This window comes from Vombatus ursinus, unplaced genomic scaffold (genome assembly GCF_900497805.2).
Source record: "Vombatus ursinus unplaced genomic scaffold, bare-nosed wombat genome assembly UNPS02000582.1, whole genome shotgun sequence".
NCBI lineage: Eukaryota > Metazoa > Chordata > Mammalia > Diprotodontia > Vombatidae > Vombatus > Vombatus ursinus.
The window spans coordinates 36193409-36219962 of NW_020940360.1; the positions used below are offsets into that span (position 1 = coordinate 36193409).

A 26554-nucleotide genomic window follows, 5' to 3' on the forward strand; every position below is an offset into this window, starting at 1 on the left:
CACACACACACACACACACACACACACACACACACACACACACACACTCAGTTGTTTTTCAGTCAAGTCTGACTTCATGACCCTGTTTGGGTTTTTCTTGGCAGAAATACTGGAGTAATTTGCTGTTTCCTTCTCTAGTTCATTTTACAGATGAAGAAACTGAGGCAAATAGAGTTAAGTGACTTGCCCAGGGTCACGCTGCTAGTAAGTGTCTGAGGTCAAATTTGAACTCAGGTCTTCCTAACTCCAGGCCCAACACCCATCTAGCTTTGTTGACTCTGTGTGTGTGTGTGTGTGTGTGTGTGTGTGTGTGTGTGTGTGTGTACACATGTGGCCAATAGAATGTAAGCTCAATGAGGGCAGGAACTCCTTTTTTTATGTTATAGTATCCCCAGCACATAGAAAAGGGCCTGACGTATAATAGGTACTTATAAATGCTTGTTGGTTGATTGATGGGACGAAGGGCAAGTGTCCCAATTTTTGAAAGACAGTAAAGGTGTGGTCTTTACACTTGTCTTGACTTCTACTCCTAGCAAAATTCTAGAACACATTATTAAAGAGATGAATGGTGAGCATTTAGAAAGGAAAGCAGTGATCTGGAAAAGCCAACATGGTTTCATCAAAAGCAAGTCATGCCAGTCCAACTTCATTACGTTTTTGACAGGGTAATTAGCCTCATAGGTCAGAGCAATGCTATAGACATCATATGATTAGGTTTCAGCAAAGCATTTGACCAAGTCTGTCATGCTGTCTTTGTGGACCAAATGGAACAGTATAGGTTGAATGATAATAGATAGATAATAGAATTAGGGGAATGACCAGACCCAAACAGTAGTGGCTAATGGATTGGTGTCATGTTGGAGGGAAGTCTCTAATAGGATGCTTCATGGATCAGTGCTTGGCCTTATGCTATTCAATATCAGTATCATAGATGAAGTATCATAAAGATATTGCTTATCAAATTTGAAGATAATGCAAAGCTATGAAGTATAACACATGGGAAGACAGAATTAGGATCCAGAAGGGTGTTAACTAAACACGTTAGGTTATATCACCCACATTTCCCAGAGTTTTATGCAGTGCCTGGCAGATAGCAGTGCTTAATAAAGGCTTGTTCCTTTTCCTCTTGTTCCCTGTATCCTTCCAAGAAAGGCATTCTTTATAATAAAATTCATTTTAAAAAGGGAAAAAAAATACATCAAAACTAACATGCTGAGAAAGTTCAATGTTAGCTGTTGTGTTCCACACCCATAGTTCCTCCCATCATCTTCTTTCCCTATCCCTAACCCTAGCCTTCTCAAAGAGAAGTGAAAGGAAGTTTGTTCTCTTTGGGACCATGCTGGGTCATTTTATTTTCACAGCATTCATTTTTGATCACTTTGTTGATATTGCTCTTTTCATTTACGCTATTGACAGTGTTCTATTGTTTCCATGGCTCTGCCTTCTTCACTTTGCATCAGTTCATATAAATCTTTCCATGCTTCTCTGTATACATAATCTTCCTTGTTTCTTAGAGCCCAATATTATTCCATTATGTTCATGTACCAAAACTTGTTTAGCCATTTCCTAATGGATAGGCTTCTTTTTTTCCAATTCTTTGCTACTACAAAAAGTGCTACTGTAAATATTTTGATGTTTGTAGGGGCATTTCTTTATATCACTGACCTTCTTGGGGTATATACCTAGAAATGGAACATCTGGGTCAAAGGACATTTTGACTACTTTATTTGCATAATTCCTAATAACTTTTGAGAATGATAGGACCAATTCAGAGTATGCCCAGCAGAGCATTAGTATGTCTTTCCATAACCCTTCTAATATTAACTATTCCCATCTTTTTGTCATCTTGGCCATTTTGCTAGGTATGAAAACTTAAGAGTACTTTACATTTCTCTTATTAGCGATTTGGAGCATTTAGTAAGATGAAAGCCAGTAGGAATAACTTTAAAGTTGTACATTTGATTCACACAATCAGCTTCATAGAATAAGGTACATGATATGTAGAAAGATAGGGGGAGATAGGGTTGATGGACTTGAGGTTGGCAGACAAAAAAAAAAACTAGTAGCATCATAAGAGAAATATAGTGTTCAGAAGGAGGTGATCAATTCCATTTTACTCAATCTAGGTCAGAACATATGTGCAGTACAGAGTTCCATTCTACGCACCACATTTTAGGAAAAATTAAGACAAGTTGGAGTGTTTCCAGAATAAAATAACCAAGGTGGTGAGGAAGGGCCTGGAGACCAGGGGATACACAATGATCAGTAAAAAGAACTGGGGATATTTAGCTTAGAGAAGGAAAAAAGTTAAGGGGGCAAAAAAGGAGTTGATAACCATAGATGTTTTCCAAAAGACAAATGAGCTGCCACGAATGGTGGCGGGTTCCTCCTTGTTGGGGTTTTCTAGGATGGTTGGATAATCACTTTGGGAGAGTTTTAAAGTGGGGATTGTTGGTCAGGTACGGCTCCAACTAGCTGTCATCTTCCAGATATAAGGCTTTGTGATTCTAAGCTTTTCTCCCCAAGTTTCAGTAGGAAAACTAGTAACACCAACAATAATAGTAACAGTGACTAACATTTACGGAGCACTTTAAAGTTTGCATGGCAATTCACATGTATCTCACATTTTATCCTGATAACTCTGAAGACTGCTGATACTCTTATTTCCCCATTTTACTGATGAGTAAACTGAGGCAGAGAGCAGTTAAAGTGGCTTGCCTAGGACACACAGCTAGTAAATGTCTGAGGCAGGATTTAAACTCAGGTAAGAAGCGCATGACAACTGCAAAAAGAATGCCAACACACATCACAGATGTTGATTTTGGCATTTTTCAAGATGATGATAATGGAACATTAGGTAGTTTTTAAAACAACCAGGAATCTGACTGTAGATATTTTACAAATGTTCCATCATGTAGAGTGTGAGATGTGTCAATGGAAGGTCTGTGTATCTGGAAATCTATTCACATGTGGGTGTGTGGGGATGGGGAATAATGGTAGAGTATGTTTGGATATATGTGTGTTTTGTGTTTTACTAATGTTACTGGAAAAACCTGCCTGGGTCTTATTAGGTAATTTAATGAGATGCCTCGGGGAATGTATTCTGTCACTAATAACCTCCAAAGTGAGTCTTGCAGACTTGGGGCGAGGAAATAACTCACCTATTTAATAAATTAGATTTCATTTCAGAATCCAAAGAAAATCAAAATTGCTGAGTACAATCAATAATGGACTTTCTCTCATTATAATGGCCACTTTCCCAGGGGCAAGAATATCTTAGTACAGTCATGTGGCATAGTAGAAGTAAAAACCAGTTGCTTACTTTTTCAAGGCAACTCTTCTAAAAGACAACCTCTTTTTAAAAATTTGTTGATTTATTTTTTAAGAGCAATAAATGTGTTCCCCATCACCCAATAGTGGACATTTTTGTGAAAATGAAATCAGATGACACTGATTTACTTCTAGATATTCTTGAAAACTTACTCTCGAGAAGTAAGATATAAAGAAGCGATTTCAAAGTCTTATTTCTAGACAGAAATGTTCTAATCCTTGCACCACACCCCCTCTGGAAAGTAACTTAGGTGAAAAAACACTTCTTTTACTATATCTCCAAATGCAAACCAAAAGGGTTGTTCTATTTGATAAGTATATTCACTTATATATGGGGGGGACAGACCTGTGTTTTTTATTTGTTTTTTTTAATCAACATAGAGAACTTCTGGTGAGGAAATTTTCCCAATGAATACAGATTGTCATCTGTTCTGCAGTTTACAGTCTTAAAGAATTTCGTGGGGCACCAGAAGTGACTTGTACAGAATCACACATTTTGTGCCAAAATTATTCAGTCACATTTCAGTCACGTCCAACTCTTGGTGATCCCATTTGGGGTTTTCTTGGCAAAGATACTAAAGTGGTTTACTGTTTCCTTCTCCAACTCGTTTAACAGATGAGGAAACTGAGGCAGACAGGGTTAAGTGACTTGCCCAGGGTCACACAGCTAGTAAGTGTCTGAGGCCAGATTAGGAAAGATAAGTCTTCCTCACTCCAGGCTTGGCATTCTATATATTATGCCACCTAGCTGCACCTAGGCAGTGTGCCAAAGGTAGGCCTTAAACCCATATTTCTGATTCTGAGACCGCCAAGCTGCCTCTCATAAACAGGCATGTGTAAGATAAAAGATTATTAACATTGGGAAATTCTTCAAGGGACACCCCCTTTTCATAGTTGGTTTGAATTTAGCAAAACTTGAAAATACATTCTCTCCTTCCCTGCTCTATCCCAAAACAAAACAAAACAAAACAAAAAAAATATATCTCTTAGTGTTGCCCATAAAATGGAAAAAGCCATGCATGGAAAAAGACCTCCAGCACATTGAGGCAGCGTCAATGAAGGATCAGTGTCTCATAGGGTAAGAAGAATGAACTTCATAGATGGAAAAAAGGCCCACATCAAAGGCCTCAGCGTTCCACAAGGTACAAGGAGTCTTCCTTAAGGGAAAACAAGCCCGACTATTTCTTATTGTTTGACGTTTGATTTCCCAAGAGTATCTTGTTGGTTGTAGGTGTCATTTTGAACTCTTGTCTCATACATCAAATGGTGCTAGTGCCATTAAAAGTGAAAGAGATGGATGATACTAAAAATTTCTAAAATACTTTAATGCAGTGAAAGGTTGGCTTAGGTCTTGGTGGTGACCTGCTGCCTCCCTGAGTCTATTGGACCTAGAGAATATTCTTAGCCCACATTGTCTCCTAATAAAGCTCAAGACCTTTCTGCTTAATTTGGGTCAATTTTGATAGAAGAGCTACCCCGAACGGGACTATTTTTTAACTTTATTTCCCAGTTGTTTTTAATCTTTGTTTTTTGGGTATTCCTAGTTTCTTTGATGGGAAACTTTTTTGAGAGGGGTGTTGGGTTGGGTTTTTTACATTTTAAAGAAATATGATTTCTCAAGACATTAGCAAAGAAATATTATTTAAAGAACTGTAAAAATAAAAGGCAGTAGAATATAATCTCCCAAGCAAACTTGGCTTCATCGTTCAGCCATTCATCACATGTATCACCTATATATTCCTATCTCAGACGCCTCTTTATGGCAGCTGTATAAATGCCAAAGATACTGGCTTTGTGACTCTTGGTTATGTTACCCCTATCAGCACTGCAGTCCTGTCTTTATGAGAGCACATGCTTCAAATGTTTGGAGTTGTTTGCTTATAGTAAAATCCTGTTGACTCTGTGTTTTTTAAAGACATTCTGGTGGAACACATGGATTTGTATCATCTACATAAATACAGTTGGTGATTGCCAATTTTCTAAAACTCGGATAACTTTAAAATTTGTTCTTTTAATATAGAGCGCCAAGAGAGTTATTTCATCTTTAAGTTGGATTAATTCAGCTGGCCTCGAAGACCTGATGGGGAGAATGCCAGCCTTGCTCTCCCCCACTCTCTCTCTCTCTTAGGTTTCCTGGGAAGCATTTTGCAAATTAGGATCTGTCCATGCTGGGGTGTATACCATCACCCATTGAATCTATCCAATGAGCTCAGTAATAACAAAAGTGATAACCCCTTGAATTCATTTTAAGCATTGCCTCTGAAGAGCCAAAAGACCTTTACATATATTATCCTGCATTATCCTTACATCATCTTTGTCAGGGAGGGATGGGGCAAGTATTATAATGGCTGTAATGAAGATGGGGAAACTGGAGTTCAGGCTGATTAAATGACTTGCCCATGGTCACAGGGGGTTAGTCAGTAGGGAGCTAGGACTGGAATCTAGGTCATTCTTGTCAGGTGTACTTATCTACCAGATGGAGTGGATTATTTCATGGCAGATGCTACAATTTGTATTTTTTGTGGTATAATGAGGAGTAGGAGGAAGATAGAAGATAGAGTGGGGGGGGTGGGATTAATCTTTCTACCTCCCACCTTTCAGTACTCTAGCAAATGTTTCTGTCACTCTTCATATGTTTGGGAGTAAGGTCACAGGTGGAGATATGAACAGGAGAGGATGTAGGGAATGGAACCACAGGGTAACAGGGATGTCTTCCCAATCCTAATGGCTAGAAATAAAGGATGCATATCTACTTTAGACAACATGCAAGGGGCAAACTCAGTGTGTCCTTGTGTAACGTTTAATTTTGTTCCAATATGCTTACTTAATTAGACTTTAAATAGATTTGGGTTTTTTAGGCGGGGGTAGAACAATTTTTTCTAAAAATTGTGGATTTTTTTTTTCTCCCTCTTACAGAACTCCATCCGTCACAACTTGTCCCTCCACAGTCGATTCAAAAGGGTACAAAATGAAGGGACTGGGAAAAGTTCTTGGTGGATGATCAATCCAGACGGGGGCAAAAGCGGAAAGGCCCCTCGGCGAAGAGCTGTCTCCATGGACAATAGCAACAAGTACACCAAGAGTAGGGGGCGAGCAGCTAAGAAAAAGGCTTCTCTGCAGGCTTCCCAGGAAGCCACAGAAGATAGTCCTTCCCAGCTCACCAAGTGGCCGGGCAGCCCCACCTCTCGAAGCAGCGATGAGCTGGACACATGGACGGACTTCCGCTCCCGAACCAACTCCAACGCCAGCACGATAAGCGGGCGCTTGTCACCCATCCTGGCGACCACTGAGCTGGATGAAGTCCAGGATGACGACCCGCCGCTTTCCCCCATGCTGTATAGCAACTCGTCAAGCATGTCCCCATCGGTCAGCAAACCGTGCACCGTGGAACTCCCACGGCTGACCGACATGGCAGGCACGATGAACTTAAATGACGGACTGACAGACAACCTCATGGATGACCTCTTGGACAATATCACGCTCCCGCCCTCCCAGCAGTCACCATCATCAGGACTCATGCAGAGGAGTTCTAGCTTCCCATATACTGCCAAGGGCTCGGGTCTGGGTTCTCCATCAGGCAGCTTGAACAATGCTGTGTTCGGCCCCTCTTCTCTGAACTCTCTGCGCCAGTCTCCCATGCAGACCATCCAAGAGAACAAGCCGGCCACCTTCTCTTCCATGTCACACTACAGCAACCAGTCGCTCCAGGACCTGCTGACGTCTGACTCGCTGAGCCACAGCGATGTCATGATGACTCAGTCGGACCCTTTGATGTCCCAGGCCAGCACAGCTGTGTCTGCCCAGAATTCACGGAGGAGCGTCATGCTCCGCAATGACCCAATGATGTCCTTCGCTGCTCAGTCCAACCAGGGAAGTTTGGTCAATCAGAATCTACTCCACCAGCAGCACCAAACCCAGAGTCCTCTTGGCGGTAACCGTGCCTTGTCTAACGCCGTCAACAGCATGGGCTTGAGTGACGCCAATGGCCTAGGGTCAGCCAAACACCAGCAACAGTCACCCGTCAGCCATTCTATGCAAACCCTTTCTGACTCACTCTCAGGGTCCTCTTTGTATTCCACTAGTGTGAACCTTCCGGTCATGGGCCACGAGAAATTCCCAAGTGATTTGGACCTGGATATTTTTAATGGGAGCTTGGAATGTGACATGGAATCCATCATTCGCAGTGAACTCATGGATGCCGATGGGTTGGATTTTAACTTTGATTCCCTCATCTCTGCTCAAAACGTTGTCAGTCTGAATGTGGGGAACTTCACTGGTGCTAAGCAGGCCTCATCTCAGAGTTGGGTGCCAGGCTGAAGGACCTTTGAGGAAAGGGGGAATGGGCAAAGCAGGTCAGTGTCCCTGTAGCTGTGATGACATTTTAAAAGGAGGGTGAATAGATCTGGGAAAAGGGGGGGATTTTCATCTGTTTGCCATTACTTTGATTTTTACAGCACATTAAGAAGTGAGTTCTCAGAGATTTTTATAAAAATCGGGTAGTTTAGTACCAAGCCAAGTAAAGCTTTAACACAGGGGGTCTGCAAACAGGAAACTGCTATCTGCTTGAAGCCTTACCTGATAAGTCTCCAGGCCGGTTGCTGATATGCTGCCGTCTTCCTGGCCCTCCTGCCCTGCAAAGGTTTCCAGAGTGGAAGTAGATGACTTTGGGGCCTCACTTGCCCCTACACTCCATACTCCAGGTCTCTGTTGTCGGTAATAGACATCCTACCGCCACTTACCCTCTGATCTGCTTGAAGTAGTGTCAGTGAATGAGGCCTGTACCATCTCAGGCTTACCTGATCTCTTGGGTTTTGTTTTGTTTTTGTTTTTTTCTTTAAATGTGCTTTCCAACAGTTCTAAATTTAGCTATAAAACATTTTCTCTGGGCTCTAACTTTGTAGGAATCATCCCAGAAGCAAAACCTAATGGGTTATTTTTCCCCAACCATGTTAGCTGTATTTTTTTTAAGACTTACACTGCTATTAATTTTTTTTTAAAAAGTATTTGAAATCGAAACCCTTGGTAGACCTCTGTAAATAGGAGTTATTATTCAGTTCCCCTCCCTCCCCCACCTTAGAGAACAAATAATCAGTCAATCAACAAATATTCATTGTTTACTGTGTGCCAGTCACTAGGAGATTAAAAAAAAAAGAAAGAAAATATTCTTTGCCCTCGAGGAGCTTATGTTCTAACAGAGGAAATATGTACCTTCTGTATATACTGTACATGTACAGACTATATACACACAGATAGATAGCATAAATATAAAGCAAATAAATACAAATACAGAGTTGTCTCAAAAATCTTAGTAGTTTTAATAACTCTTAAGGTGTCCCAAAAGTCTTAATGAAATTTTAATAAATCTGTAAAGTGATTTAATGCCATTTTGGGTGGGAAGACACAAGCAATTATGGGGGAGGGACTGGTCAGGAAAGGCTTCTTGCAGAAGATGGTTCCTGAGCTGTGTTTTAAAGGAAAAGAAGAAGGACTCTGAGGAAGACTTCATTCCAGTTACTCACTCAGTGAATGAGCATTTATTTAGGGCTTACTCTGTGGCAGGCACTATGCTAAGTGCTTGGGATACAAAGAAAGGCAAAAACATTCCCTGCCCTCAGGGGAGTTCACTCTCTCAATACCATGGCAGTTGAAAAGGGATGGGTTGGGGTTAGAAGTGTTCCAAGAGAAGGCCTGTTTAGCTGGATCATAGAGCTAGGGAAGGAGAGGCTGGAAGGCTAAGGCTGTGGTGTATGACTTAGACACAGAATGGAAACTAGTCTTAAGACCTCCCAAACTTTTTGCGCTATGATCAATTTTTTTTTATTTTATCTAGAAGTCAAAAGGTAAGGGAGACTTTTCACCAAATGCCAAGGTGGTAGCCAGACTTTGTTTGGAAGTTTAGTTACCTTTTACCTTCGTATGGAGAGAGGTCTGGGCTCAGCAGAAAGGTGCAGATTAAAAAAGAGAAATGATCAGTGATCATAGGAACTGAGAGGTCACCTAATCATTGATCTAGGGCTATGAGGACAGTCAGTCAGTAAACACTGATTAAGTGTCTACTGTGTTCCAGGAACTGTGCTAGATCTCAGAGGACACCTAGCCCAGCCTCTTTGTTTTACAGATGAGGAAACTGAGTCCAAGGGAAACAAAGAGATTTGCCTGAGGTTATGCACAGATAGTAAGTAGCAGCAAGGCCAGGATTTGAATCCAAGTTCTTAATCATTCCGGTGTAACTACCACTGCCTGCAAATTAAAAGCCATAACAACTTACCCTTATTTGACTCACTCTGCTGTAGCCAAGGGGTAGCTAGGTGGCATAGTGAGTAGAGCGCCGGGCCTGGAGTCAGGAAGACATGAGTTCAAATGCAGCCTTAGACACTAGCTGCATGACCCTGGGCAAGTCACTTTACACTGCTTGCCTTAGTTTCCTCATCTGTAAAATGAGCTGGAGAAAGAAGTGGCCAACCCTTCCAGTATCTTTGTCAAGAAAACCCCAAATGGGGAGGATTGAAAATGACTAAACTCATAAAAGCAGCAATGAGCCATAGCTAAAGATTTCAGGGGTCTCTTAGAGACAAACTGGCCCTAGAGGATGGGTGGTTGTAAGTCTGGGAATGTCAGCAGTGTGATAATTCTAAAACTTCTCAACTTTCCCAGGCACTGGCAAGACCCTAATGTAATTCAGACATCTGTTTTCAGTGATTTAATAGCCTTTGAGATGGTAAGGAGGCTGTAATGGAAGCTACTAATTAGGGTGACAGCCCTTCCTTCCCTGCCAGCCTGTTAATGCCTGGAGCCCACATCAGCATGATGGGACATTGACTTCAGAAGTTTACATATTTAGTTCTGGAAGACTAAATTAAATACTTTGGCCTCTGTTACAAAGCTGAGACAAATGTGTCAAAGATAGAAAAATTTAATCTTCGGGTAAGAAGGCTTCTTTTGAGCCCGTTTAAAAGAATAATTTCAGAGAATAAATATGCAAGAAAATGTATCTATTCTCTTGGCTGATGTTTCCAGCTGTTAGGAATCTTGAAAATCACCCAACCCTCATTTTTTTTTATGAGAAATCTAGTTAGTTACCCAAGGTCACCCAGACAACCCCTCTAAGTCCCCTCTGAATCAAATAGTTGATTTATTTGGTTTTTTAGTTTGGTCTGATTGAAAAATATACACATGCACAAAGAACTTCTAAGGGAAAGAAACATTCCTCCATTGTTTTAAATTTTGTGGCACACAATAGTGACAAGCAGCTAAACAAGTTTGGAAACAGAATTCCTTTTTTGCGTGGTAAATGCTGCATCTTGGGGAGGTGATACAGACTGGGCACTCAGTCATTGTCTCCCCTCACCCCCCCCCCCCCCAAGGAAATAAACCAAAGACTCAAAACTTTATTTACTTGGCTTGTAGCATGTTCCTTTGCTTAAAAGAGAAAATCATTTAATCTTAAAAATCTAAAATAACGAGGAACATCCAATGCCCTTTGTCTAATAGTCATTATTTAGGCCTACCTAGGAAATTACAAGGGTAGAATGGCCCTGAAAGGATTCTTACTCCCGGGCACATTATAAGTAATCAATAAATACCTGCTGATTAATCCGTGTCCTCCCCCTCACCTGTTTCTCTCTTTAGGGAAGCCTTCCCTAAAACCATCATAGACCAAAAGAAATATGGCCTGGGTAATAGATCCCATTTTTCCTTTATAAAGAAAAGATTTCTCCAGATTAAGTCCCATGCCTACAACTCATGGCTGTAGGGTTGTGCATACCTCATCAGGTGGCTACTCTGTGAGCATTGAGGTGCAGTAGGAAGGGTCTTTGGTATTAAAGGACCTAGGTTCAATCCCAACCCTGCTACTTACTACCTTGAGCAAATGACTTAACCTTCATGGGCCTCAGTTTCCTCATCTGTAAAATGAAGGTGTTGGACTACATGACATGCAGTGAGTGAGGTAGCATATCAGGGACAACTTTGTACTTGGTAGTCAAGAAGACCTTGAGTTCAGATCCTGCCTCAGGATTTGCCTTGCTAGCTGTGTGGCCCTGAGCAAGTCACCATTCTCATTTTCCTCATCTGTAAAATGAGGGAACTGTACCCAGTAGCCTCCAAAGTCTTTTCTAGCTCTGAATGCATGATGTCTTTCTCAGAGAGTTGTTTCCTTTACATAATGACACTGCCTCTCACTTATTGTACGTACACACACACACACACACACACACACACCCCACGCACTTTTTAACTAGTACCCAGAATTTGTGGTTCTGCTTCTTGGTACTTGTGTGACCTTTGGTAAATCATAGGAAAAATCACTTTGGCCTTCATTTACTTCATCTGTAGATGAGAGCTTTAGGCTCAGTGGTCCTTTTAGCCCTGAATCTCAATGATTATATGAACAGGCTTACCTGTCCTGCATTCGTCCCACCTCCAGTCACTGGAGCTGCCCCAGCAGTCCTCCTGGCCTCTTGATTTGATCATGTTGAAATTGAGAAAATTGTGGGGTGAAGTTTGGAGGAAAGGGCCTGCTAGTGCTGTGAGAAATTGGAGGTGAAAGAGGTTACTCTTGCATGAGTGTAGAGAAGGGGATTTTAGGGAGAGGCTTCGTGGAAGAGGTGGCCTGTGAGTTAGGCCTTGAGAAAAAGGGACTCTCCAATTGCTTGTCAGATAAAAAATATAAACTAGTTCTGGCATTGGCCTCAAATTTCTCATGCTGCTTTAAAAAAATGTTATTGATCTAAATGTTTAGGTTGTCCCATCACCATAATTTCCTAATATGCTACACCCACACATTTCTTCCAGCTCACCACGTACCCAAGTGCCCACCTTAACAGGGTAACAAGTGTCAAGAAAGAATTCAAATCCAGGTCCTCTGGAGACACACCTAGAACCCATGTCAACTTCACCTCCCTTGTTACCATGTTTATTTGTGTATATAACTTTCTTGCATTTGATTTTTTTAAATTGTTATCATTTTTAAAAATTATCTTTGTTTCTGAATATATCTTTCCTTACTTTCCCAACCCATCAAGCCATCCTTTGTAACAAAGAATTAAAAAAAAAGAGGTGAAAAAAAGCAATTCAACAAAATTAATCAACACAGTAGCCAATTCTGACAGTAAATGTATTATTCCACACCTGTAATCTCCCATCTCAGCTAACATTTTCTCAGCTCTACCCTGTGGCCAAACTTCTTGGTCATTGTAAATTCATGGTCACTGTAAATACAGTTTGGGGTAGTTTTCCACTGTGGCTTGGGTAAGCCAATTAAGACTGGCCCTAAACATTAACCCTGTGCCCATAATTGCTTTCTAGGCCAGCACTGACTTTTGAAATAGATTGTGTCACAGTACTTTGTAAATGGGCTACTTAAAACTGAGTTGTTTTGTTTTGTTCTTTTTAGAAAAGTCCCCAGGCCAGCCCTCACAAATCCATTTAACTACTAATGAACTTGAAATTTGCCCACTAAAGTCTTCTTCTGGTACCTTATTTTTTCTATTAATCAGTCATTCAATAAACATTTATTAAGCACCAACCATGTGCCAGGCACTGTTAGCCCTGGTGATACAAAAAGAGGCAAAAGACAGTTCCTGCCCTTAAGGAGCTTGCAGTCTAATGGTGAAGAGATAATAAGCAAAGAAATATGTGCAAATAAGCTACATACAGTATAAACAGGAAATAATTAAGAGGGAAGACATTAAATAAGTAGGGGTTAGGGCATCCTATAGCCTGGAGGTGACCTTGGTCTCTCAAAAGTTCTGGCTTGGCTTCTACCAAGATAGAACTTCAGATAAGGCCCAGCGATGGATTGCTCTCAGAGAAGTGTGACTAAATTCAGAGAGGCTCATCACTAGTGTTGACTACTGAGTAATTTATTTGGTCCCAACTTAAACTATCATTGGCTATTAGATTTAGACCTGGAAGGGGCCTTAGAAAGCCATCTAATTAATCCTGTCATTTTCCAGATAAGGGAATAGAAGCCTAGAGAAATTAAGCTATTAGTCCAAGTTCTCACAGCTAGAAAGGGGCTGACCCAGGATTCGAACTTGGGTTCCCGAGTCCAAAACTAGCACACTTTCTGCCATACTGTACTGTCTTAGGACACTGTGATTGGGTCCACATACATAAAGTCACTCATCCTTTGAAATTTAAAGGCCTGAAAAAAGTATTGTGCCATGCTAGGAGTCCCATGGAACCTTTGCACTCTGTAGGATGAATGTTTCTGTTGGGGCATCACAGTCCTAACTTCAGCTGCCAAGAAAGTAGGTCCTATTGCCATGGTGGTAGCAGAAATAGGGAGTAGGGCAAGGAGGCTTGAGGAACTAGGAGCTCATCGTGATGAACCCAGGAATTGGCCTTCCTACCTCCATTTCTATATCCACCATCTGTTACTTTCTGCCAGGATTTTGTCTGCTTCACTGGTCCCCTGCAGGACGGAACACACACGGTCTCTTGTTTTCTTGTTCCTGGATAGGATCATAGATTTAGGGATGGATGAGAAACCTCAGAGGTCATGTTGTCCAGCTCTCCTTGTTTTCTAAATGAGAAAACTGAGACCCAGGCAGGTTAAAAGTGAGTTGACCAGCCACAGAGCCCCAGACTCAATCCCATCCTGGACTGACACTAAAATGAGGGGAGTAGTAGAGTCAGACCTACAGAACAGATCTAAACAACTGTTAACCTTGCAGTGCTAAGGTAGAGAGCATGGAAATGCCCAGCAGAAACAGCTGAGAGGATGCTCACAGCAGACATGCCCCCCCTCCCCCCCCACACCCCACTCCTTTAAGATTTACAAATAACTTTCCTCAGAACAACCCTATGAAGTAGGTAGTATCATCCCTATTTTTAAAGACAAGGAAACTAAGACATCCGGTGGTAAAGTGAGCTGTCCAAGTACATACAGCTAGTAAGCCAAGAACAGAGCGTCAGAGAGGCAGTCTGATCCAACAGGGAATTTTTGTGACTTGTTCAGTTGTTTCAGTCATGTCCCCATTTGAGGTTTTCTTGGCAAAGATACTGGAGTGGTTTGCCATTTCCTTCTCTGGCTCATTTTACTGGTTAGCAAACTGAGGCAAACAGGATGAAGTGACTTGCCCAGGGTCACACAGCTGGTAAGTGTCTGAGGCCACATTTGAGCGTAGGTCTTCCTGACTCCAGGCCTGGTGCTCTATCCCTTGCACCCCTTAGCTGTAATAATACTGTGTATTTTATGTATTTGAAAACATGATGAGAAGAGGTCCATAAGCTTCACCAGATTGCCAAAGAGTCCAGGACCCAGAAGAAGTTCCAAACACCTGATGTAGTGCTTTCAGGTTTGCAAAATATTTCAAGCAATTAATCACAAAGCATTTATTAACCACTTTTTTTATGTGCCAGGCCCTGTAGTAAGCAGGAAGTTGCAGAGACAAAAAATGAAACCAAGTACTTAATGTATCCTACGTTATCTTTACAAATGTTAATTCATTTGATCGTCACAATACCCCCGTGAGGTAGATGTTATTATTATGGTCAACCACAGATAAAGAAACTGAAACTCAGACTGGCTAAATGATTTATTTGCCCAGGCTTACACCAATAGTGTCTGAATCAGAATTTGAACCCAGACCTCCAGGGGTCCAGTCGTCTTTCTATTACGCCATGTGTGCATCTTATTACAAACCTGGTGTGTTTGTGACACGTCATTCATTAAATAGCACCAGTGGGAGAGCCCATGGTTAAGCATCATAGTAAGGGAATAGTAGTTTTGCAAGATGCAGATTATTTATTTTGGATTTCTTTCCTGCATGCTTCCCAGAAGTTGCTGCGTTGAGCTGTTCCAGTTATCTTTTTCTGTTTGTTTAATGCTGGGTTTAGGACTGGTGTACACCGAGTCAGTGTTGCCTTTTCTCCAGGTGGTTATTTGCATGCCAGGGAGGCATGATTTGACCTCTGGCTATAGCCGAGTTTCTGCAAAGTGGCCCCTTGTTGGGTCTTAGCCTGCTTGTGCATGCCTCTGAGTCTACAGCCTCTGCTTTGAATAGACTTTCCTGAAGAAAGATGCTTTCCCTCTCCAGGAACCCTCATTCACCCCAGGCTTTTCAAAAGCCCAGTCTGAACTTTTGTCATTCAGAAAGGGAAGAGTGTCTGGGTCTTTCTCATTGCTGGCAACCAGCAGAAGAAAGTTGATACAGCTGTAGGAAAGAGTTTTCCTATGGAGGGGCCTGGCATTCTAATTTAGGGACATTATTTTCTCCGAGGCTTTGGCATCCCCCACTTGAGGACTACTACTGTTCCTGGCCTCTGGTGCTCATGGCATTCTATGCATCCGTCAGTAAAAAGGCTACTACTCTCAGATAACCTTGGACCTGTCTGCTGAGTCCAGGGGCTATAAATAGCTCCTTAGGCTTCAGATTATTGTTGTTAAACCTAGCTTCCTGGAAGGGGGGAGGAGGAGATGGCCTGTGTTGGTAAGTGGGCCTCTTGTAAAGAATAAATGGCTGAATTACTGCGTAATTGTTACTTTCCTGGATTTAGACATGGAATGAAAATTTCTCATAAGTGCCGTTTGGGAAGTTTTCTCAATTGCAAAGCAAAAAAAAAAATCTCTGGGAATAATTTTTGCATGGACCAATTTCAAACCTGGATATTCATAAGCAGTTGATAGGCTCTTGGTAGAATACCTGCTGCTCATTCACAAGCCCCCACATCCCCCATTACTGGGGCATGCAAACATTTCGTGCTTGCCTACGTGTGTGATGCACCCTCAGACCCATTCCGCTTTCACTGGGAATGAGAGAGTGGTTGTCATGGTGCAGCCTGGCATTGCCAGCTCACCAAGCCTGATAGCCCCAAGGGCTCTGGGGGCATGCCCCGAGGAGATTGCCTCACTATCCTCACCAGAGAATTTTAGTCATTATCACAAGATCAGAGCTCAGAGGTGGAAGGGGCCTTAGAGGGCTGAAGTGGCTTGCCTCATGTCAATCACACAGCTGGTAAATTGCTGTGCCAGGACTTCACCCCTCCCCCCCCCTCCCCCCCCCCCCCCCCCCCATCTTCTTATTCCAAGTTTGGTGCCTTTTTCGCTGTTCCAACCCACAGCTGAGCTTCAGACTTTGCCCTGTCTTGGTGATTCCCAACCTTTCTGGAGTTCAAAGAAGCCCATTGGTGGTTAACTGGCCACCTCCTCAGTTCTTCCTCTTTCCTGCAAAGTACTGTATGACATATATTTATTTTTTTAAAAATGTGAGTAAAAATTAATTTTGCTTTGCAAAGGTATCCCACCCCCACCCCACCCTTTGAAGTAATTGTAGACATGCTAAGTCTAATAGGGATGGGGAATCTTTAGAGTTTATTTTTTTATTTTTATTAATTTATTTTTAATTTATGGAATAAAACAAACATTTTTATAACATAGTATAATAAAAAAGATGATTACACATAAAACTGCAAGTCTGTTTTGTACAGCTTGCTGTAAGAATTTCAGACCCTCGCCTTCAGTCTCTACACTGAATTTTTTTTCATCCCTTCCAGCGCTTGAAATGCTCTAGGATGCCAAGAAGACACACACCTTTCTCTTTAAGAAATCCCTGTCCTAAACTGGCAGAACATGGGCTTGGAGCATAGTATTTGTCTCCATAAAAAGCTATGGGACAAATATCGTAAGGTCTTTGTGACTCCAGCCTCTTTGACAAAATTCATGAATGTCTTATTCCAACTGGGTCCAATCCACAGCCCTTCTTTCTCAATCAGTTACCCTAGGATAGTATAGCCTGAGAAGTGCTGTTGATTTAAGAGGCCTTGCCGATGAGATGATCCTTATAGGTTTAGCAATTTTGTTTTTGACATGGAAGCTGCTTCCTCTATCAGTGCAAGTTGGCACCTTCTCTGACCCTTACAAATGTAGAGAGTTGCCCAAGAAATTAAATGATATGCTGATATAGCTAAGGTAGGACTTGAGCCTAACTCTTCCTTCCTCCAGGGTCAGCTCTCTCTCTTCCATGCTGCCTTTAAGGTTTAATAATACCTAATTGTTTCATTGGTCTTATTAAAAGCAGCTAGGTGGTGAAGTGGATAGAGGACCAGCTCTGGAGTCAGGAGAACTTGAGTTCAAATTTGGCCACATTCGATTACTAGCTACGTGACCCTTGGCAAGTCACTTAACCCTGATTGCCTTCCCTCCTCCTCCCACAAAAAAAAAAGGACAATTAAATTAAATGAATATACATCAGCAAATTGCAAGATGAAGGAAAATATGAAGAACAGCCAGCCTTATGCCTGGGTGCTTCAGTAATCTGGAATCCTTTGGAGTTTCTTTTACAATAAAATTATGAAAATTGCCTGATTTTGAGTGGGGTGAGGTTTAGTGAAGCACTTCCTAGTAGTAATTCCAGACGCCCTTTGATATGGCTATGAAGGGAGACAGACAGGTACTTACTGGTCAAAAAGGAAGGAGGGAGTAGGCAGTTATTCAGGACCTAAGTTGTTTTATCAGGGTCTTTGATAAAGAACATCTTAAGACTGGTGAGTGCACCAAGGCATCCTAGCCATTCTTGCTTATATCCAGAAAAATGTAAACTTCCTGAGGGCAAGGACTATTTTTTTCTTTGTATCCCCACTGCCTAGCATTGCACGCTATAGATACTTAATAAATGCTTGTGAATTGAATGCATATTAAGAACTCCATTTCATCAATTTCAGGAAAGTGTATTTATAAGAGAATCCTAGTCCTATCCCTCTTCCATTATACCTATTCTTCCAGAATCTTATCAACTCCCTCAAAAGAAAGGTTTTTCATCCTCCTGTTGCTGAAACCTCAAATCACTTCTTGTATTTGACATCATTTTTGTGTTTCCCTAGAAGAGCAAAACCTGCCTGCCCTCTGTTGTGCAGCCTTGGCTATAGGAGATCCCTTCATTGATTACCTCTAGTTTTGGGTTTGGTTTTTTTTTGTTTGTTTGTTTTTTGTGTAGGAAAGTCAGGCAGTAGAAATTTTTATACTTTCCCCCCATAGCAATAGAAAGAAATGGAAGGCTGATTATAATTTCCAGATGTTAAACTTTTCGTTGACTGGTGTAAGTGGGGAAAGCCCAAGACTTGGAATCAGAGGACCCGAGTTTGAATCCCCCCCCAACACTAGTTGTATGACCTTTGGGCAGGTCACACCTCCCCAAGGCTCAGTTTCTTCATCTACAAAATAAACATGGTTAATATTTGCACTATTTACCTTTAAGGAGTTGTGTGAGAACAGTGCTTTATGAACATTAAAGTACTTCAGAAATGTGAGTGACTCTTTACCACTTGAGATTAAGGTGTAGAAATTGCTTTTGCTTAGTATAGAAGTTCCAGAGGGTACTCTGTGTATCTAAGAAATAAAACTAACTTCTAGTCATGGCATGATGCGTGCTCCTTACAAATAGTGATGGTTTCATTCTTTGGGCCTAGTACAGTGCCTGGTATGTAGTAGTAGCAGTTTAGTAAATACTCATTGGCATAACCATCTTTTTTGTTGTAAATACAGATGGCTAGAATATAACATAACAAAGTGCACCTACATAAACTGTGTGTGTGTGTGTGTATACACATATATATAATTTTACATGCTTGTATGAAAACTTAAGATGGGTACAGTTTGATTTCTTGGGGAAATTGAGAATGTGGAAGGAGAAGACTAGTGGATGAAGTTTGATGGGGAATTTTCAGTTTATTTTCATTCAGATCTTTTTTTTATACTTGACCACTGCAAATAAGAAGAATCACAAGTGGTCAATTGAATCTTCAAATGATTGGACAGATCCAATACAGACTTAGGTTCCTTAGGATAATCAGTAAGTGATTGTTGGCTGATAAGTGAGACAGTATATACTCAACATCATCATCATTACCAGTCTAAGCAGGTTAAAATGCCTCCTCCTCTCCACCTGTCTTCTTTGACCTTTTGGGCTGCAGGTTCACCTCCTAGTCCCATAGAGAATTCAGTTCCAGTAGGGCCTCTGGGGATGGTCCCAGCTAGTCTCCTGCCAGTCCATTTGCTGCTGGTAATGCTGCTAACCCATTTTTGATTTGAAATCTGGGACATGGATTTTTATCACAACTTGTAATCTGTATTCCTGATGAATCCACTGACAGAGAAGGGTTCTTTTCCTCATTATCATGGTGTACCCTCCACTGTCCCTTCTTATCTGTATTCATTGTTTTCCATATTTTTTCTCCCCTGGATTGGGGGGGTCTGTATAGTCATGTCAACAGCTGTTTTTCGGCTACATCCTCAGAGGTTATTCTCAGTGCTGGCCCTTGGCGTGCTACTGAGTAATTAAGGCCAGGATTCCTTTCAGAACTACTTTTGGTGTGGCTTGGGAAAATTAATTCACATATGGCTTTAGTACCCTTCAAACACTTCCCAGCCATGCTCAACTCTAGCCATGGAATGAGTCTCTCCTTTTAATGTCAGGACCCCTCCAAACCAAATATTATGCAATTAGGCATTACTAGTCATCACCATTGATGAGAATGTGGGGCACCCTAACCTTCAAGGGGTAGTAACATTCATTCATTACTCAAGCAGTTGACAATTCCCGCTTAGCCAAGGGATTTTCATTTAATGTGATGACGCACGGAACAAGCTAAAGTCACACCCAGTGAACATAAACATTGTGATATTTCAAGATGTGGTTTATGACCTTAAGCATTTCCTCCCATTCCCTTTTGTTTTAAATGATGAATCAGTTGATGGGGGCAGCAGCTTGAGTCTCAGAACTAAGGATTTTATTTCATTTCCAGATCACACAATAGACAAAGTTCCTTAATTTTTAAGTGGTGAAAGGGTGTGATTTGGAGCTCAAAGAACGGGGGGGGGGTGGAGATGATTGAATACTTAGGAAATTGACAAATAAAGGCTATTGAACATTAAATGTACCCTGCACTATTCTAGGCAGTGGGGATACGGAACATAGATAGATAGTGTGTGTGCACGCATACACACACACACACACACACACACACACACACACACTCTTACTCATATCTTAATCCTTGACTTCAAATAACTTACACTCTTGTTCGGAAGGTGACACACATACCAAACAATTACAGAACAATACAAGATAATATGTAAGTAAGTTGGGAATTGCGCAGTATAGCCCGAAGTGCTATAGGAGAAGAGATTTCTGTGGACTTAGTGGATTCTAGTTTTAGACTTGGAAATATCCTTAAAAAGTTTCCAGCAATTAGAGGGTATCTGACTCAACATCATCATACTGGTAAGAATACTGAGGACCCAAAATACTTTGTTTTGTATCTCCAGTGCCTAATATAATGGGTATTTAACTAAACCTCAGTAATACATTGATTGATTGAGGAGAAACTACTTTGAACTAGGTAAGACTCGGATTGGCAGATACTAGGGTTGGTGGACATTCTAGGTGAATACTTCATTAATTCAATCAACATGTATTGATTACCTGCTGTATACCCAAGCCCTGAGTTAGACACAATAGGAGATATAAAAAAGTATATGTCTGGGGCTTGTTTCCTTCACTACATTGTAACTTCTTTATATTACTACTCACAAAACATACCATAGTGGCTTGCAAGAAGTTGATGAAATGAGCCCCTCAAGGAGTTTATAATTTCATTGAAAAACAAGACACACACTTACATAAAAGACAAGTTAAATAGTGTAAGGCCATATGTGATTCAGTGATGAATGAGTAGTATAGACAGCTATAGGAATTCAGAAAAGGGAAAGATCATTGTGGCTGGTGCCATCGAGAAACATTACATTTTTTAAAAAAAAAATACATTTTACTAATTTTTTTTGTCTTTACGTCACACTTATTCGCCACTAACCACCACCCCATACCCCCCCAGATTGAACCGTCCCTTGGGACAAAGAAACAGTTAAGCAAAAACATCTGCTACAGAAATTATCTGACAGTTTATACACTGTTCTGTCCTGGTAGTCTAGGGAAGGCTTTATAGAGGAGGGGAGACTGGACCTGGGCCCAGAAGGATGTGCAGGATTTATGTGAGTGGAGATGATGGGGAAGGACATTCCAAGCAGAGGAAACAGCACAAGCAGAAAACACAAGTAGAACATGTTTGATGTGAGGACAGTGAGTTGAAACAACCGACATATAATGGGTAGAATAATAAATTGAGGAATGATAGGCAGTAAGGTTTGACTTGATAGGAGAAACAGATTGAGGAGGGTTTCCAATGCCAAGAAAAGGTATATGAGAGTATGACAATGGAAAGAACACTGGACTTGGAGTTACAAGCCTGAGTCTTGGCTCAGCCACTTAGTAATTGTGTGATCCCAGACAAATCAATTATTCTCACAGCCTTGGTTTCCCCATCCATAAAATGGGTACCATAATCATACTTAAGCTACTTATCTCAGAGGGCTGATGTAAGTAAAAGCACATTAAGTCAGTGCTGTATAAATGTGAGCTATTGTTACTGACAGTGTGGCCTTGAAAAATTCAAACTTCGTGCCTAATCTGGATTTTTTCACACTAAATGTAACCTATTTGGCCTAAAATCTTTTTAAGAAAGTTTCTGAGCTATTCTGCTGTATAGTGTTATTAGTCAGCTAACAAAATATCTGCCATCTTAGGTGCCATTTTGGACTCCCCCCCAAAAAAAAACACCAAAAAAATTATCCCTTTGCCCAATTTACAAAGTAAATGTGACTTTTTTTTTTTTAAACAGTGACTAGCTTCCTAAAGATTTTAGTTTGGAAATCCTCCAACATTACTACAGGAGTCTCTCTTTTGGATAATTCTCCATCAGTCTCCACTCTTTTTCCCTTCTCCGTGAACTTGGACTTCCTTACCCTTATCTTCCTCTCCCCCCCCCCCCCCCCCACCCCCAGTATTTCATTAAGAGACCTTACAGCTCACAGGTAGACTGAAACTCCCAGAAAGTAGAAGTTCTATTAAGACTCCCTTGACTACCTCCACGTAAGAGTTTTGGTGTACTCTCAGGGAGCTCCCCTGAAGCAATTCACACCTGTTTTAAGTCAAGACTCAATATTAAATTTTAGAAAATAATACTTAAGAAAACTTCCCATGGGATATGGATGGATGACAGATGCCTTTTCCTGTTCTTTCTTCATCCCTACCTCATCCTGGCCTCCACTAAACCTTAATTAAGCCTTTACGAAACACTAAAAACCTATGAGCTAGGTATCTTGAGTTTTCATTTTGGGACAGTCTCTGACCAAATACAAATTCAATCTCTGCCCTGTCTGCCACTAGAAAACCAGTTAGTCCTTAGTTTTCTTAACCTCGGTACAGAATCCTGGGACCATAGATGGTGCATGACCAGAAATGTGTAGAGCATCATCTCCTAACTCTTCTTCTTGCAAAAACATGAAAAGGCTTGTCTGGCATTATTTGGTTTATTGTGATCCTGCTAATGTAGATATTAAGTATGCTGCCCTCTCCTCTGTCCCTGATGCTAGAAAGTGTCTGATGAGTTATTAAGTTAAACTATGATGTTGTACCGCATCTGCATGTTCCCCTGCACTGTTCAACATCTTGTAATAATAACAATAATGATAATAATTCATATTTATATAACATTTTAAGATTTGCAGAATGCTTTATTTATATATTCTCCATTGGATCTTGCAACAACCCTGTAAGGTAGATGCTATTATCCTCATCGTTTTACAGATGGGGAAACTGATGCTCAGGAGGTTAGGTCACTTGCCCAAGGCCACATAGCTGGTGGTCAGTTAGGATGTATTAAGTTCCTACTATGTGCCAAGCACTGAGGATACAAAGGAAGGCAAAAGACAGTTCCTGTTCCCAAAGAATTCAAAGTCTAATGAAGGAGACAATATGCAGACAGATATGAAAAAATAAGAAATACATAGCATAAATTGGAGATTACTATAATAGAGAAAGCATCAATGTTAAGGGAGAACGGGAAAGGCTTTTTGTAGAAAGAGGGTTTTTTTTTCCCCTGTGTTATATTGTATTTTTATTTTTGTTAAGCATTTTCTTTTTGTTGTTCAGTTGTTTCAGTCATATCTGACTTTTTGTGACCTCTTTTTAGGATTTTCTTGTCAAGGATACTGGAGTGGTTTGCTATTTCCTTCTCCAGCTCATTTTACAAATGAAGTTAAAACAGAGTTAAGTGACTTGCCTAGGGTCACATAGCTAGTAAGTGTCTGAGGCCAGATTTGAACTCAGAGAGGAGGGACTTAACTGGAATTTGAAGGAAGCCAGAAGGCAGAGATGAGAAGCAGGGAGAATTCCAGGCATGGGGAAAACTAGTAAGAATTCCTGAAGCTAAAAAAAAAAAAAAGGAGTATCTGAGCTGAGGATTCAAATCCACATCTTCCTGATTTTCAAGTCCTGTGCTCCTTTTGCTTGTAGAGAACTGGAAACAATCTTGGAGGTTTTGTCCAACTCTCTTTTTACATGTGAGGAAACTGAGGCTCACAGGCATGAAATGACTCTCCCAAGTTTGGACAACTTAGCACAGCTGAGATTTTAACATGGCTCCTCTGAGTTAGTGGTTTTCACACTATCATAAGGAACCCTGAAATACCACAAATGTGTTAGTGGTGGGGTTTTTTTTTTTTATGAACTTTATGTTGTTTATTTATAGTCATTAAAATAATAATTTTAGAGAACTTTTACCAGAAGGATTCTGCCAAAGTCTTATTTAAACTGAAGCACTCTACCACTGTGTGGAACCCATTGAAATCCGCTACTCATAAGTCTAGATTCACTTTGCATCATATAACCCTACCTCTAGGAAAGCTTGAGACAAAGAGGATCCTCTTTGAAGTTCAAGCAGTGAATCAAGACCAGACTCATTGATGAAAATAACTCATCGTGGTTTGGACTGTCCTTTAATATGATCCAGCTTGTACCTCAGAGGCAGCAAACCAGATCCCTTTCTGCTCATGTTGATTTTGGCTTTAGGGATAAGCAAATTTAATCCCCAGTATCTGCAACATTTGCCTCCAGTGCATTGGAAGGGTTCTGTATTCAAGTTAATTCATCATTGTTTCATTTCCCTTTTTGTCTCATTTTTTTTACCCCTAATAGTCACAGGAGCTGGGAAATGGGTTTAAATTATCTGGAGAAAGAGAGAGAGGGAGAGAGAGAAATAGAGAGAGAGAGAGAAAAGTGCTTCGTGTTGCTTTAGCTGACCACTTTAACTAGGCCTTCCTTCACCTAATATTATTTAGTCACTGTAAAAAAGAGGCACTGAGCTTAATGGATTTGGAGTTGTGAGGCTTTCATCCTGCTGGTTTTGGTATTTGGTTTTGGTTTTTTCCCTGTGTTGTGTTCAGCAGTGGGGTTCAATTTTTTTTTTCCATTTTTCCCCTCCCTTTGCCACAAAGATAAAAATAATCCTTTTTTTTTTTAAATTCATGTTTTTCTCAGTGGAATTAAGTTGTGGGAGGATAGCAGTACAAACATTTATGGTCTCATGTTCTACCACTTGAATAGGTTGGGGTTTTTTCATGTTTTTGTTTAGGGTTTTTTTATATTTTTATTTTTGGGGGGGGGGGTCAGGGAGGTGTTTCCCGTTCTTAGAACATCATGTGTAGTCACATGATGCGCTGATAATTAGACAGAAACTTGCTGTCCCTGCCGATGCCAAGATTATAGGATGACATACTCTCGCCAGATGACAGCATAAACGAATATTTTTAGAACCGGCTGCATCATCTGGCCTCCCCATTTCTTTTTTTCTTTGTATTCAACACCATCTTGATTTTTGAAATCTGTTTCTTTTGAGGGGTACAGCTTTGCAAACTTCTTGGGGGTATTTCTTTCCCCCTTCCCTCATATGAATGAAATGTAGGAGTGGTGAAGAACTCCATATTAGCATTTGTTCTGATGGCATATTGCCTGATAACAGTAAGCTCTAGGAGCTTTCTTATTTCTAAACTTGCTTGTCTTTCCAAAGAAATACTTTTAATCTGTTACATGTTTGAAAACCACACACACTCTCTCTCTCTCTCTCTCGCTCTCTCTCTCTCTCTGACCTAGTATGTTTTCCCTTTGAGAGCGTAAGAACAATTTATACTTTATCACAGTCTAGGGGACATGAAACCCCAACTTTAGATATTGTTTGGATCCTAGTGTAGCAGAATGTTTTATTGTGTCATATTCTCCCTCTGCTCTTCCACTCAATCAGTAAACATACATTAAGCACCTACTGTGTGCCAGGCACTGTGCTAAACACTAGAGATTCAAAAAAAGGCAGATCCCAACTTGAGTCCGCTAAACATGCAACAACTTTGAGCCTTTACAGAGGAGTGAGTAAGAATTGGACAAAATGAAATACAGCTTTCATTTCTTCTTTTTTTTAATCCTTTCTTTATAGTGGGCTATAAAGAGGTTCTGTTTATGTTACTCAGATGCTTATACTTCTCTGGCACATAATAACTTAATATCAGAGATTTAGAGCCAGCAAGTTCCTTGGAGGCCTTGCAGTCCAATCATCTTATTTTATAGATGAGAGGCAGAGGTTAAGTGACTTGTCCAGGGTCACATAGCTAATTAGTTGACTGAGATGACATTTGAACTGAGATCTTGCAATTGTGGACTCTTAAGCCTAAGCACTCTATCCACTTAGACCTCACTGCCCCCACCAACATCACAGCATCATAGATGGAGAAATGAAAGGAACCCTACAGCTCATTTAGCCCAGCCCCATCATTTCATAGAGGAGAATGCAGAGGTCAGAGTGGTGAAAGTGATTCATTAAAAATCACATGATACTAAGTCATTCTTTCACAGTATTTTGTAGTCTGCTTTCCTTTTAACACAGGGAAATCAGCTTAGTTTTTTTTCCCCCTGTGGATTTTTGTCTTTTTTTCCTCTACACCTGTGATATCATTTAGTATAGCAAATTCAAAACTCCTTTTCCAGTTCAGATGGGTAAAATTGTTTAGGAACAGGGCAGCTAAGTGGTGAAGTGGATAGAGTACTGGTCCTAAAGTCAGGAGGATCTGAGTTCAAATACGGCCTCAGACCAAACACTTGACATTAACTGTGTGACCCTGGGCAAGTCACTTAACCCCAATTGCCTATAAATAAATAAAATTCTTTTAAAAAATTGTTTAGGAACTTATAATATAGAGAATTGCTTGGGACTCTGAAAGGTTGAGGAACTTGCTCAGAATCACACCATCAGTGTGTGTGTCAGGGGCAGGACTTGAACACAGAACTTGGTGATTCCAAAGCCAAACTGTGCCATATTTCCTCTCTGTTCTTCTGCA

The 26554-nt window shown here is 40.8% G+C and overlaps 1 protein-coding gene across 2 annotated transcripts in view; it reads left to right on the forward strand.

Annotated features, from left to right (window-relative positions):
* FOXO3 (forkhead box O3) overlaps window positions 1–26554 on the forward strand; it is a 162533-nt gene that overhangs the window by 127536 nt on the left and 8443 nt on the right. For both annotated transcript variants that reach the window (XM_027855550.1, XM_027855558.1), the window contains one exon: window positions 6247–7682. In XM_027855550.1, the coding sequence (XP_027711351.1) occupies window positions 6247–7647 (1401 nt within the window). In that variant the 3' untranslated portion in view covers window positions 7648–7682. The remainder of the gene's footprint in view (window positions 1–6246; window positions 7683–26554) is intronic.